Source organism: Sapajus apella, unplaced genomic scaffold (genome assembly GCF_009761245.1).
Source record: "Sapajus apella isolate SASKATOON/1434 unplaced genomic scaffold, GSC_monkey_1.0 scaffold65, whole genome shotgun sequence".
NCBI lineage: Eukaryota > Metazoa > Chordata > Mammalia > Primates > Cebidae > Sapajus > Sapajus apella.
Genome location: NW_022437005.1, coordinates 6,932,422 through 6,947,961, shown reverse-complemented (window position 1 = coordinate 6,947,961; position 15,540 = coordinate 6,932,422). Strand labels below are relative to the sequence as shown.

The following is a 15,540-nucleotide window of genomic DNA, read 5'->3' as shown; positions in this document are numbered from 1 at the left end:
CAGATTAAAATGAAATTGATCTTTCCTTTATAATTTAGGGGAAATGATTAATGATGTTTTTATGTATATCTGTGAAGTAAAAACATTATACATCTATACTTTAAGCACATGTTTATATATACTGAGCACATACCAGATGTAAATACCAAGACGGCAGCTATCAAAGACAGGCCAAAAAGCCCTTGCACACAAGAGATGGGAAAACACCAGACACAAATCAATTTGTTCCTTAAGAACGGAATCATGGGCCGAACATGGTGGCTCACGCCTGTAATCCCAGCACTTTGGGAGGCCGAGGTGGGCAGATCATGAGATCAGGAGATCAAGATCATCCTGGTCAACATGGTAAAATCCCGTCTGTACAAAAATACAAAAAATTAGCCGGGTATGGTAGCGCGTACCTGTAGTCCCGCTACTTGGGAGGCTGAGGCAGGGGAATTGCTTGTACCCGGGAGGCAGAGGTTGCAGTGAGCCAAGATCACACCACTGCACTACAGCCTGGCGACAGAGCAAGACTCCATCTCAAAAAAGTAAACAACAACAACAACAAAATAATGGAATCATGGAGCACCATGGGAATTCAAAATCAAGTGAGATCACTTCTGGCGGGGGAGGATGAGGAAGAGCTTTATGCTTTGGGCAACTGGCCATTAGCAAGGGTTTATTAACACCACGCAGGCAGGTTTCCTTATGCTTGGCAGATATTTCTTCTTGGGCCTTCCTTCTTAGTGGTGATAGCTTAAGCATGAGACTTTGTGAAATGGCTTCCGCTAGGTTCAATTCAGCATGTTAATACTATGAACCTGGGGTCATAACTTCAGCTATATAATGTTAATAATAACTTAAAAACAAGGCCTGGTAAGCCCCAAAGTAATGATCTGACTTAGAAGTTATACGATTTGCTAAGAATTAGAAAATATGGTTTGGAAAACAAGCCCATAAAAACAAGTTAGTTACAATGAGCAATTACAGGGGGGAAATAGGTTTCCTTATGAAATAGGCTGCCAATTTTGGGCACATGTCTGCATAAACGGCTCCTAAACCTACTTGCATGTCGGAATTATCTGGGGATTCTATTAAAAATACTGTACATATTCCTAAAACCCATCCCAGGCCTACTGATTTTTTTTTTTTTTTGAGATAGAGTCTCACTCTGTCACCAGTGCAGTGGCACGATCTTGGCTCACTGCAACCTCTGACTCCCTGGTTCAAGTGATTCTCCTGCCTCAGCCTCCCAAGTAGTTGGGATTATAGGCATGTGCCACTATACCCAGCTAATTTTTGTATTTTTAGTAGAATTGGGGTTTCCCCATGTTGGCTAGAATGATCTTGATCTCCTGATCTCATGATCCGCCCACCTTGGCCGCCCAAAGTGCTGGGATTACAGGTGTGAGGCACCGTGCCTGGCCCATGATTCCGTTCTTAAGGAACAAATTGATTTGTGTCTGGTATTTCCCCATCTCCATGGGAATGGTCTTCATCTCCTGACCTCGTGCTCCACTCACCTAGGCCTCCCAAAGTGCTGGATTACAGGCGTGAGCCACCCACGCCTGGCCAGGCCTACTGAATTACAACCCCAGGAACAGGGTCCCAGGAAGCTGTATTTATACAACCTTTCCCATCCCTATCCAAGTGGCTGTGATGTGCAGAATTGTAGAGCCTGGAGCTTTTACAATCTGTTACTTACAGAAACAGTTACTTAATATTAACCCTAAAATCTCAAAAAGTGATTCACAACATTTTCCTCTACCACAAGTTCTTAAAATAGAAAGGAGAATTCAAACCATATTTTTCAAGCCCCAGTGTCTTGCTATATAGGTAGTGTTGGATTATCTGTTTGAAAGGCATTATTTTCCGAGAACTACACTTAGAGAGAAAGCCTGGTCTCCAAAAGCCATCTGCTCCATAGATGGCTTTGCCTGCTCTGGGTCTCACACAGAGCCTCACGGTCCTCCCACTCCCCAGCAAGGAGGACCACCTGTCACCTCCACTGGAGGGCCCCCATGCCTGTGTTTTCATGTGGAGCTCTTTCCAGGCTTACTTTCTAAATTTCCACCCAACATCAAATGCTATAAGTGCGGGGGATGGTGGGGGGGGTAGAGGTGGCTTTTCATATGTCCTTATTCCCTCAATGCACTTGTACATCATTTTATGTTGAGAAATAGAAATGCTGGGCCGGGCGAGGTGGCTCACGCCTATAATCCCAGCACTTTGGGAGGCTGAGGCAGGCAGATCACGAGGTCAGGGGATCAAGACCATCCTGGCCAACATGGTAAAACCCCCATCTGTACTAAAAAAAATACAAAAATTAGTTGGGCGTAGTGGAGCATGCCTGTAGTCCCAGGTCCTCGGGAGGCTGAGGCAGGAGAATTGCTTAAACCCGGGAGGCAGAGGTTGCAGTGAGCCAAGATTGCACGACTATACTCTAGCCTGGCGACAGAGAGAGACTCCATCCAAAAAAAAAAAAAAAAAAAAAAAAAGAGAAAGAGGTATGATTACTGAAAAATGCTGAGTGTATGATAAAATATATTGTTTGCTAAGAACAGCCACAAGGAAAACCTAGCTGCCCGCCCCCGCATTGCAAAACTACTTGGGGCATTCTAAAGTGGCAAGACAGTATATGTATATCATACACCGGTTAAACAATTCTTTAAGCACGGGATATGTGAGCCTGCCCCCGTGGCTCCCTCATGGAGAATACTTTCTGGTTTGTCCTTGATCAGTGTTAAGCAGGCACCAGCTGCCTACCTAGTTAATATTGGTTCTATGAGAAAACACTGAACACCTGTTTGTTGATAATAATCACCTGTTCAGAGAGAATAAGTACCTGGGTCAGCGTGTGCTCCACACCCTGAGCCCGGAATGCTGTCAGCCCCTGAGGCTCTCAGCTTGGAAGTCTGTTGGACCCCTAATAGTCCCAATTTGCTGTTCTATCTGGGTGTCTGCTTCTTAGTGCCTGCAGCACTGCCTCGGTGGGGTCTCTACAGCTGAGCTGATCTCAGTAATTTTATGTGTGCCAGGATAAAAGAATTCAAATGCATGGATGTTACGGCCCTAATCCTTCCTCCGCAGGGAGGAAAGAAAGTGCCTGGCAGGTGCAGAGCTGAGGAAGTGGGAGAGGGTGTGCAGCTGAGGGTGTACGATGCCCTTTGCTTTTTTGGGAGTGAGGCTGCCCGTGAGAAAAGTGGGGATGGGAGGACAAAGCAGGAAGGGCAAAGGCCACATCGGCCTAGCGGCATTGACCAAGTGAGTCCCTGCAGGTCTCGTGAAGATACACATTGCTGGGCCCGATTCCCAGAGTTTCTGATGCAAGAAGTCTGGGTGGGGCCTAAGAATCTGCATTTCTAATGGCTCCCACGTGATGTCCATGCTGGCGGGCCAGGGATGGCACTTTGAGAGCCTCTAGTCAAGGAGGAGAAAACTGAGAGGGTCCTGAGAGTTTGGGAGGCTCAAGAAAGGAGGGGAGAATTTAATGTAAGTTTCTATGAAGGAAGTATATGATTCTATTAAATATCTGAGAGACATGAGTCTCTTAGGAGGATGTTCCGCAGACACCAGGGAACGTCTCACCAGGAGTCAGATGCAGCTGTGAGTGGGAAATGCCTCCGGCCCCCCTAGTCCTCAGGGAAGAGGGTATCCTCCATGCGGAGGAGACTCCAGCTCCGCAGTCACTTCCCGCCTTTGAAAGTCAGTGCAGGCCCCCATAGAGGTCTAGCTATGCAAATTTAATTAGGGGGGAGGTGTCCGTCTAACAAGTATCAGCACTAGGCCTTTGGACAGCTGCTTGACATTTGCTACCCGACTGAATGCTCAGGCTGGTGTACGAGGAGGGATTCCGGGTGCCTTTTCCGCAGCACAGGTGAGGAGACTGAGGTTTGGGATACTGGATAATTCTCCTGGGCCCTCTCCACTCCACCCCAGCTTCTGACTTCCTTGACCCACCACCTCCCCTGGAGGGCTGGGAAAGCAGAGCCTTGGCCCTACCCTGGGGTTTCAGATCAGTCCCTGGAGGGTGGGGCCTGAGTATCCCCACCTCCAACAGCTTCCCAGGTAATGCTGACAGTGCTGGGCCACAGAACACATTTTGAAAACTACTGATTCTGAACTTATCTCCATCCCAAAGTAGAAATGAAGTATTTGCCAAGACAAGGTCTTTAATTGCCATCTCTTTTCCAGCAAAACTTTCTGGTAGTACGCCTGTGTCCTCTTTAAAACTGCAAGAATGCCACAAAATCCTCTCCACGTAGCCTTCTTATCTAGCCCTTGCCTCTCCTCCATTGTCGTATATGCCCAAGCTTCAGTAAAAGGCAACTTCAAGAATATTAACAAGAACAGAATAAGCTAAGGGACACAAGGGTGTTCCAGAGATGCTATTGGGGCCCCCTCACCTCACCCTGGCCCACCTGCCCACCTGAAAAGGGGCTCCTACCTGCCTCTCTCTGTCCATGGCCATTTTATGACCTCAGTTGTCTACTGTGGGGACCCACGGACAAGTGTGTCTTTTGGTTTTGTGGCTGTCCTCACTTCCCTGTCACAAGGCCCCGCTCTCAGGCAGTTCCCTAGGATCACCCCCAAATCAACTACTTGCATCCAAATGCTTTGTTTTCAGTTTGGTTTGAAAGAATGAAAACTAAGACAGGTACCAATGTCATCACTTGAAAATCATCTAATAACAGATGATGAAGGCTGAGGAGGTGGGTACAACTCAGATCCAGGTACATGGTTTGTGCTTTGTGAGATCATGAAGAATGCATTTCCTACTTACCCTTAACGCCAAAGAATCACAAAGCAACCACAAAAAAAGGACAATAAGCTGACCTTCCCCCACTGAAAAGGCCTAATGTTACTCAAAGTGGATTCTTTGCTTTTGTTCTGAGAGTCTCTAATGTGGGTGTGAGGAGGTAACTTATATTGAAACAAGCAGGGGCGGATAATTTCCGTAAATAAAGGTGCTTTTATTTAACATGAATACATTTAAATACCAGAGTCAAATAGGAAACCCCGCTGTAATTAGTGACAGCAGGGTGAGTTCTGGGTCGTTATTCTCTGGTGGCAGAATGTCAAGTCTTGCTGCCTGGGAAGACTGAGATGCTGAGCCTGACACATAAAGCTCTTTCCGCCATCCCCTCTGCAGAGGCCACCAGCCTCTGCACCAGACCTGATGTCCAGCATGCCCTGAGGATGCCCATCTCCCTTGTCCCTTTATGTCCGTGCTGCCTGCTGCCCAGGCACATTGGAGGGTGGCCCTCACATGCCCCGGCCCTCACTCCCACGTCATTTTTGCGCAGGTCAACGAACAGGGCAACTGCGAGGAGCACACGTGCAGAGACCGACAGGACGGGCTTCACAGTCACAAACCTGTCTGTTGCGGTTGAGCTCTGAGATCAGCAAGGAAGCACTGACTATTTAATTAGTCACCTAATTAGTGACAGGCCACACTGAAGGTTTCAGATGTCCTCAGACAAATGTAAAGATAAAAAGCCTAATTAAGCCGCCAGCGCTAGGCTGGCTGCTGCCAGAGCCCACAGCTGTGCCGGATATTGTGCGGAACTGCACGGCCCGATAACAGGAGTTGTGGTCATTGCCACAAATGCAGCTTTAAAAACATGCCCTGCTTGCTCCAAGCTATTCTTAGCCACCTCGACACATTCGGCCAGAGGAGGGATCAATGTCTAGGCTGAAAGTCTAAGGCTAAGGATGATTTTTGCTAAGGATGATTTGGTCAGTCTTTGAGAAAACTCTTCTCAGTGGCGGAAGTGAAAGACAAGGGGAACCTGGGCTTTCCAGTGCCCACCAGTGTTTCCAATGAATCAGGGTTGTTCTCCAGTCACACGGAGGGTCGCCGGGACACCGCCCGGGCTGCTTTCAGACACAGTCATCCATTACTCCTGTGCGCATTTTTCTAGTGCCATTACAGGCTCTTCAAAAGACTCTTTACATGGGATTAAATCAGGAGTTAAAAATAATGGATTAAAAGGAACTTCTCTGTAATGAAGAGTAAACACTACAAAACGCTGAAGCATAGAGACTCACTTGCTGAAACAAGAGGAGAGCAACTGCCTCAGCTCCGTGAATGCATGCCCAGGAGACAGTGAGGATGCTGGTATTCACAATTCTGGGAAGAAGCCTGTTTGGGACACTGTCTGGGGCAGGGCCTGAGAGTCGGCTTGTCTAACGAGCTCACAGGTGATGTCAACACCACACCAGCAGTGAAAGGATGCAGAAACAGAAGAGAGGTGCATACATCTGGTGCCTGCTCCTCTCTCTGTCTCTGTGTCTCTCTCTCCCCCCTCTCTCTTTGGCTATAGCATTTCTATAATTTAAAGCAATGATTTTGGAGTATCTTTGTGGAAACCTGAAATAGTGAAAGTACTGCATTTGGGGAGTTCAGCAGGGCTAGCCTTGGTGGGAGTTCACTTTAGATCTCACCCTGATAGGGTTTGTGGAGTTTCTACAGTGGTGGTGCCTTCGGGCTAGCAGGACCTGGGGTTCCTGCTGGGACTCTCCTTCAGCACAGATGAGGACAGTACCTCCCTCAGGGCCACAGCACTGATTGGCAGCAGAGATGGGCTGACAGCTTAGGCTGAGTTATTTCTGCTTTCTCCAGTGGTTGGAGGTTTTAAAGAGTCTTTCTAATGGAAGTGCTGAGAAGGAAATTGCACATGTGATACCCGTAGTGCCTGAGCCAAGAACTTTCAGTCCCAAAGAACAAGGCAGCCAAATGAACACAACCCACCAATCACAACAGTCACTTAAAAATAATCCAAGTCTATCACTTAAATGTCTTGGGCATTATGAAGAACACACATAATCTCACAGTGAATGTCTTAAGATCTGCCCTTTCCCCTCTCATTCATGGCCCTCTACCCCAAAGTACAAGCCAGCGTTTTCTTCCTCTGTGCCCTGCAACGCAAGAGAACCACCCCATGGCCCTGGCCTTGCCCTGCACAGCTCCTGATCCTTGCCACAAATGCACATGTCCTTGTGCTGGCTGGACAGGTAACAGGAAAGAAGCCCAGGTCCTTTCCTCCTAGGCTCCCTCAGAGGCCAAGTGCATAAGATGAAGGGGAGGGAACCAATGAGCTGAGCCCACTCCACCCTGAATGACTCTATGCCCCTGCCCATCTCCACCCCTGGAGGCCTCTGCAGGGCTGAGGGAGACTGTAGAAACCTCTGAGAGCGGGCCATTGGCTCCTTGGTTCTGCTAGAGGATCACCAGGGCCAAGAGCAGGAGGGCAGGGAGGACAGCAGGGGAAGCAAAAGACTGGGATGCTGGAGTGTGTCCCCAGGAAAATGCCTGCCACAGAGGTCTTGGGCACGGGAGGGCCCAAGAGGCACCCCTTAAAAAGGACAAAATGCAGGAGTCAGGACTGACACACACAGACAGGAATATGTGTCTGTGCAGATTAACTGCAGGCTGCTAGCAGATAAAATATCATACTTAAAACAGTCAAAACACTGCCTGCAGGGATTCCCTTGTCACATGGAGCTTACATCCCAGGGAAGCTCACATCCTAATGGTAGTGAGTTTGGGCAAAGCACTTCAGCTCTCCCCGTAGCACCTCAGCACTTGGAGAAGAAAGGAATTTGTGCAAACTGATTGGTGTCCTTTGAAGAGACCAAATGTATTTTATAATTTCTTGCATGGAAATAATACAAGAACAAAGTTGTGTTTGTTTTGTCACCAGATAACAGAACTACCAGATTTTCTGGGAAAGGAGGTTTCTGACCTGGGCCTCAAGTGGATTTTCCAGGAATGGTGGTGTCCCCGCTAAGTCTGACAATGTAGCTCAGGACTGCAACGAGGCTGCCAGGTACACTGGCTCACGCCTGTAATCCTAGAACTTTGGGAGACCAAGGTGGATGGCTCACTTGAAGCCAGGAGTTTGACACAAGCCTGGCCAACAAGGTGAAACCCAATCTCTACTGAAAATACAAATATTAGCCAGGTGTGGTGGCTCGAACCTGTACTCCCAGACACTTGGGAGGCTGAGGCAGGAAAACTGCTTGAACCTGGGGGGAGACAGAGGTTGTAGTGAGCTGAGATTGCTTCACTACACTCCAGCCTGGGCAACAGAGCGAGACTGTCTCAAAACAAAACAAAAAAAGACTACAAAGAAGCTGATTTTCCTAAATTTTGCTTCCAAAATGTAGATTCTATCCTCATTGGTGGTCAGTGCTGGGTGAAAACTATTTCTTCAATTTCATTTCAGCTCAAATCATTTACAAAATTAGGTTCAAATGGCAGTTAAACTGGGAAAGTAAAGTATGCAATAGGTTACTATGGTGATTGCTGACTTAAAATAATTAGAGAAAATAATGAGAAAACTATTTCCTCTCTTAAGGATTAGAGATCCGTAAACTGATACCGGTCTATTTTTAGTGCATGTAATCTGTGTAATGATGATAGAGAATTATGAGTGTTTTAGAATGCTTTAAAAGGCTCTGTTTGGGAAATTTAATCAACCCAATACCTACATCAAAATTTATACTTTTCTTTATTAAATTTAAGTTGACTCCACAAAAAGAAAATTACCTGTATACATCTCAATGTAATCACTTAAATAAGACATTATGACTAATCATACAACTAAATTAAGATTTAAGACCTGCTTATGATAACTTCATAACTGCTATAATTTCACAGCTCCACCCTGATAATTCATCATTCAAAAATGGTTGCATAAAACTTGCTATTCAAAAGTTTTTGAGGAAGAGATCCATCAGAACAAGTAAATCACTCAGACTACAACGTGGCATACCCTGGGAATGGAATATTCCTAGGTGCGTCTCATCATTTCATGCTTGCCGTGAAATATTGCTGCAGACTGACCACATTATTTAAAGCACATGAACTCTGTTACTAACTTTACTAATGATACATAATTTACTTCTAGTTACCGAAGGGTATATTCTGGAGACCTGAACAAACTGGCCAGAAAGTGAAAACATCAATTCTTTTTTTATCTGGCTAATGGGATGTCAAATGAGCAAAATAACCACTTGGGATTAGCTCATCTCCATATTAACCAGGCACACACACCTTTTGAGGGTCATTTCCTCCATTTCTTTCCTTACCCAGCCCCTCACAAGGCCTACCTGTCTTGAGCTGAGAACTCTGCTGGCTTCTAAAAGAGTGATGGTGGGTTGCATTTTCCCATCTCCTGCTTACCTCTCAGTGCCTGTAGTTTTGAATGCTAGCTAATGTTTTTCATGCGATCCTGAGCAAAAGATACAGAAAAACTGGATTCTTAATTCGGGGTTCTGTGGTTCCCAAAGTCAGGGTTTGAAAACATCTATGAGACTTTTAAAAAAATAAATGAAGACAGTGAGCTTGAGAGAAGCTAGGCAATATGCTAGGGGCTCCCTGTTAAGTGCTGGCGATGCCAGGCCACGATCCCAAGTTCTCAGACCATAACCCAGGGTGTTTTCTATTAAAGAGGTGCTCAATTCAAAGAGCAGATGAAGAGAGAGACTGGGGATGCTGGAAATCCCTGAGCATCACCCATCAGGAAAATGGAGTCTGAAAGGAAACCTTGTTTAGTGCTTTGAGGACGGATGAGAAAACAGCCTCAGAAGAGGTGCACAGGCCTCTGTATTCCCTGGAGGGTTTTACCTGCTCCCTGGGACCCAAAATTCAAGAGCTGAAAGAAAGGTCCAGACCCGCATTCCATTTCTAAAAGTGTGTTAGTGATGTATGAAGTCAAAACTCATCCCCAAACCTGTCTGATTATGTGGAGTATCTATTAACAGAGATTCCTAGACCCTTCCCCAGGAGACCAGGTTCTGCAAGTCGGGTGCAGAAACTGGGAATCTACGTATTTAACAAATGCTGCAGGTGGTTCTTATGATCTGGCCAGTAAGGGAAACATTCCTTTAGAAAAGGGGTCAGTAGGCTGTTTCTGGGAAGGGTGAGACAGCATGTATTTTAGGCACTGAAGGCCATATGACCTCTGTTGCAGCTACTCAGCAGAGGAGTTTGCCATCTAATCTGCCATTGTAGCACAAAAATGGCCACAGACAACACATAAATGAGTGTGGCTGTGTTCCAATAAAGCTTTATTTGCAAAAGCATTTGCCTAGCCTCAGGGCTATGGTTTGCTAACCCCTGATCTAGAATATTCTTCCACTGATTCATTCATTCATTCAGGATGTGTGGAGTAGCAAACAATCTCAGGTCTGTTCTCTGAGGGGGTTCTCTTCAGATGTAGGGAGATAATTTTTATTATTTAAAAACCAATCAATCAGTATAGTAAAACAACTCACCAAAATACCAACGTCTCTAGGAAAGAAATTCCAACACTGGATGCACCAACCACAACAATCCTGGCATTGACAGCTATTTTAGGTTCCAATGTTAGCTTTCTGTTTGTATGGTTTAAGGCATAGCTCATCTGGAAAAAAATTACAAAGACAAAGAAGGAGTCAAAGAAAATGTAGCAGTGTCCATACTCCCAAATTTGCAATTATGTGGAATTATTTAACCAGGATATTACCGCCAAAACAAACCTAACAGTGCTATGTGCAACCACAGTAAAATGCATGGGAAGATAGTTTTAAGAAATTAATGCAAGAACATAGGAATATGCCTGACATCTCAGCTGGGCCGCATCAAAATGCCTGGTTTTCAAGATTTTATCCTAATGCTGACAGATGTTTCATTTAAAGCTGAGACCCTTAATGATTAGAGACAATGAGGTAAATAATATTACAAGGCGACAGGCAAGCTACTCCCTGAGAATCTGTAGTTCTGCGAAAGGTTCCAAGTCTTTCCTTCTGTCCACGGTTTCCCTAAACCTTGAGGAACAAATAATATTGGCTGGGTACCTGAAGACAAGTTTTAGCTCATGTTCAATTCTGTGTCCCTCATGCTAAATAACACAGTATCTTGTAGACAGTAGATGCTCAATAATATTTGTAAAATGCCAAACATTTGTTAAATGGCAAACACGTGTTAAATGATTAGGGTTGTTCAACCTTTCAGATACTTGAGTGAGGGAGGCCTCTTAGAAGCACAGAATGTAACTGGTGATCACATTACAAAAATTACCTAAATTAGTCATTTATTTGATTTAATTCCCTGCAGAAGCTGCAGGGGGTACATTAAATGTGCACAGGAAAGTTTTACAAGGAAGTGATGGCGTATTCTTGGAAGAACATTGGGATATGTGTCAAAAATCTTGGTTCTATTTTTAATCCATTGATTCAACACACATTATTATTTGTTGCTTACTATGTGTCTGGACAATAACAAGTTACAGCTGACTTCTCATTGGAAACAATGGAGACCAGAAGTCAGTGGAGAGACATTCTTATCACCTCACTCCACACCATTAATTACATCAGCATTAATTCATCCTCTACCTCAGAAGTCTTCACATTCTAATAGGCTGAACTGCTTTGCAGTTTCTTAAAATCCTGAGATACCAGGAGTTGGGAGTCTGACAAGAGTAATGGTAGACTTATTTGGGTTCCCACCCACTTTCTAGTACTGTAGGGACATGGGTGTGGCCATATGCTTTGCCATTTACAAGGTAACATCTAAGATCTAGAGGATAAATGCCATCTCTCCATCTCTAGATAGTCTAGCAACATGGAGGAAGAAAAATGGCTGGAGCCAAACAACATATTGATAGAAATTTAAAACAAAAGTGGGAGATTTCAGACTCTCCATGGTTAGCTTTGTTTGTACCTCTTGACATCTGTTCCACCCTACGACTCCCACCTTTAATTTGGCACAACAGAAACTTCGGAGGACACTGGGCTTACTCCCATCTTCGAGAGGGACTCACAATTCACATAAACCAAGTCGCATACTCCCACTCTCTTTCCTCAGTGATTGGTTCAGGACCTAAGTTGACCTAATCAAAGTGAAGCCCAGGACTTTCGCATGATAGTTGGAGAAGCTTTATTGCTTTCTGGATGGCACGTGGTGTAAATGTGAAGCCTGAAATGGCTATGGTCATCATGCCAAGAGAGAAACCATCCTGGGTTGAAGCCCCAAGAGAATCACAGATAAATAGAACAGGAATTCTTTTCAAACCCTACCTGAAACCCATACTACCTTTGGACTCTTCAGTTATATAAACAATACATATCAGTCAGATAGTGCCACAATAGTGCAGTATAACAAACCACTTCAAAATGCCTTGGCCTAAAACAGCTGTCACTTATTCTGGGTCAGCTGGAAGCAGGCTGATCTAGGTTGGACTCAGCTGGGTCTGGCTCCAACCTGCAGATTCAAACCTGCCTCACATTTCTCTTATTTGATGCAAGAGAGCCAAGGCATGTTCTTCTCATGGCAATGGCTGAAATACAAGAAAGGTAAGTGAAAATAGGAATACTTTCTAAATCTGGCCAAAGCAAGATTTGGCCAAGCAAAATAAAACCATGGTATGACCCACAAATTTCTGAGCACTGTCCATAGTAAAGGCCTGGTTGTATAGCAGTCAAGGTAGTTTAAATGTCCAGGGATTGCCTCTGTTTAGGCCTAATAAGGGGACAGCTTGTGAGTGCAGGACATCTTCAGATGAGACTAATATATGGATGGGGATCTGTATTGGGAGAATTGTTCGGTTATCAAGTTCGAGGAGTTGAAGTTCTCCTGGCTTTAGGTCTGCTGTTGGAACTATGTAAGAATCGAAGCCTGATTATTCATAATCTGTATATTCATAGCTTCAGTATCATTGATGATCAGTTGCTTTTATGGTGAGAGAAGGGTTGTTAACCTCAACTGTTATATACAGAATACATTTAGGGATGAGAGGGCAATTAAAATGAAGATAATGGCAGGTAAGACAGTTCAGACAGTTTTGATTTCTTGTGCATCTGTGGTGCTAGTTTGAGTTAATTTTGTTGTGAGTATTAGGGAAATACTGTATAGGACTAGGGAACTAATTAGGAAAATAAGTATAAGAGTGTAGTCATGGAAGGTGAGCAGTTCCTCTATAACGGCAGATGCAGTGTCTTGGAGGCCTAATTGAACCAAATCAGCCATTAAGACATATAGGATTTAACCTATACTTAACTCTGACAAAGTTATGTAATTATTTTACTAATATCTTATTGAGAAAGTCATAGAGGTTATAGGATTGCCTTGAAACCAGTTTCTGGAGGTTCAATTCCTTCTTTTTTCATTTAGGTTTTCACGTAGGTCGGCTCTTCGAATGTGTGGTAAGGTGGTGGACAGCTGTAAAGTCACTCTAAATTAGTGGACGACTGTTCAGTTGTTAGAACTTTTTGTTTTGAAGCAGAGGCCTCTCAGATTATAAAGATTATTAGTATAACTGCTATTAGTGAGATAAATGAGCCTGTGGATGAGATAATATTTCATGTGATGTGTGCATCAGGGTCATCGGAGTAATGTCAGGGCATACTGGATAGGCTGAGAAAGTGCTGTGGGAAAAAGGCTAAGTTAACACCTGTAAATATAATGGTGAAGTGGATTTTAGCAAAGGTCTGATTAAGTGCATAACCTGAAAATAGAAGGAATCAGTGAACAGAGCCTCCTATGATGGCAAATACTGCTCCTATTGATAGTACTTAGTGGAAATGGACTACAATATAATATGTGTCAGGTAAAACAATATCTAGTGATGAATTAACTAGTACAGTGCAGGTTATACCTCCTACTGTGAAAAGGAAAATGAATCCTAGGGCTCAGAATATTGTGGGAGATCATTTGATGTTACCACCATGCAGTGTAGCTAATCAGCTAAAGAGCTTGATGCCAACAGGGATAGCAATAATTATGGTAGCAGAGGTGAAGTATGCTCATGTGTCTGTGTCTATTCTCGCTGTAAATATATGGTAAGCCCATTCGATAAATCCTAAAAAGCCAATTGATATTATGGCCCATACTATGCCCATATACCCAAATGGCTCTTTTTTCCCAGAGTAATACTACAATATAGGAGATTATCCTGAAGCCTGGTAAGATAAGGATATAGACTTCACATTGACCAAAGAATCAGAATAAATGTTGGTACAAGATAGGGTCACTCCCTCCAAGCAGGGTCAAAAAAAGTAGATTACAGTCAGTTAATAGTACAGTAATGCCGGCAGCTAGGACTGGGCGGGAAAGGAGAAGGATTGCCGCAATGAGGACGGATCAGATGAAAAAGGGTGTTCGATACTGGGATATGGCTGAGGGTTTTATGTTAATAATTGAGGGAATAAAGTTAATGGCCTCTAAAGTAGAAGCAGCACCTGCCAAGTGCAGTGAGAAGATGGTCAGTCAGATCCACAGAGGCTCCTTCATGTGCTAAGTTTCCTGCTAAAGGGGGATAAACTATTCACCGGTTCCCGCGCCGGCTTCTGCTGTTGAGGATGTAAGTACAGGTGTTGATCGACTTACCACCTATGCAACTTACGACCATTCGACTTTACGACCACAATCGCTAGCCACGACTGCTCCGCGTCTGGCAGCGCAAACGTTGCCCAGCTGGGCGTACGACAATGCGGACCAGCTTCCGGCAGTACTACCATCTCCACGTGCACCATTTCAACTGTACATATAGCCTACTCAACTTACGACCAAATCGTGTTACAACCAGTCCGCGGTCCCGAGGACCGGTAAGTCGAGCACTAGCTGGTAGGTGTAGGAAAGAGGTAGGGAGAAGTCAGCAGTTCCTAATATTTAACCTGGGAAATGCCATATCAGGTGCACCAATTATCAGAGGGGCCAGTCAGTTGCTGAAACCCCCAATTATGATTGGTATAACCATAAAGAAGATTGTGACAAATGTGTGGGCAGTGACAATACCATCATAGATCTGATCATCTCCTTGGAGAGTCCCTGGTTGGCCTAATTCTGCTCCAGTCAGAAGGGTTAAGGTGATGCCCAGTATCCCCGCTCATGCACGAAATAGCAGGTATAGTATTCTGTTACCTGTGATTAGTTGAGACCAATCAATGACTGATGAACATAAGTGGAAAAAAAGGTAAAATGGCTGAGTGAGCATTAGACTGTAAATCTAAAGACAGTGGTCAAGGCCTCTTTTTACCAGCCCTCAGGTGACTTATCATGTTGAATTGCAAATTCAAGAGGAGCAGCTTCAATCCTGCTGGGCTTCTCCCACTTTCTCCCCTGATGTTGGGAGAAGCAGATTGATGCCAGTTGATTAGGGTATTTAGCTGTTAACTAAATTTTGCCAATCTAGTGAGGGCTTAGCTTAATTAAAGTGGTTGATTTGCATTCAATTGACGCAGAATAGAGTCCTGCAGTCCTTAGATCTGTTACAGAAATTAAGAATGATTTACTTACTAAGGGCTTTAAAGGCGCTTCATCTTATTTAACCTATATTTTAAAGTTCTAATTGGTATTAATGGAGAGATGGGTAAGGGAAGGTAGAAGAAATGATAAGTGGGGGGAGGAGTAGTATGGGTTTTGTGTTTTCAAACTGTCCTTTTCTTTTCACACTATTAGATGTGGGGAATATTGTCACTGAGACGGAATAAATTAGGCGTATATAAAAGTACAGGTTAAGTAGGGTTATGATAGCTATAATGGTCAGGGTAATAAGACTGCTGTTTTTCATA

General features: G+C 44.4%; 1 protein-coding gene across 3 annotated transcripts in view; it reads right to left on the bottom strand.

Moving 5' to 3' along the window:
- The window catches only part of CFAP61 (cilia and flagella associated protein 61), a 298,730-nt gene that overhangs the window by 119,412 nt on the left and 163,778 nt on the right, over positions 1–15,540 (bottom strand). For all 3 annotated transcript variants that reach the window (XM_032248119.1, XM_032248120.1, XM_032248121.1), the window contains one exon: positions 10,267–10,394. In XM_032248119.1, the coding sequence (XP_032104010.1) occupies positions 10,267–10,394 (128 nt within the window). The remainder of the gene's footprint in view (positions 1–10,266; positions 10,395–15,540) is intronic.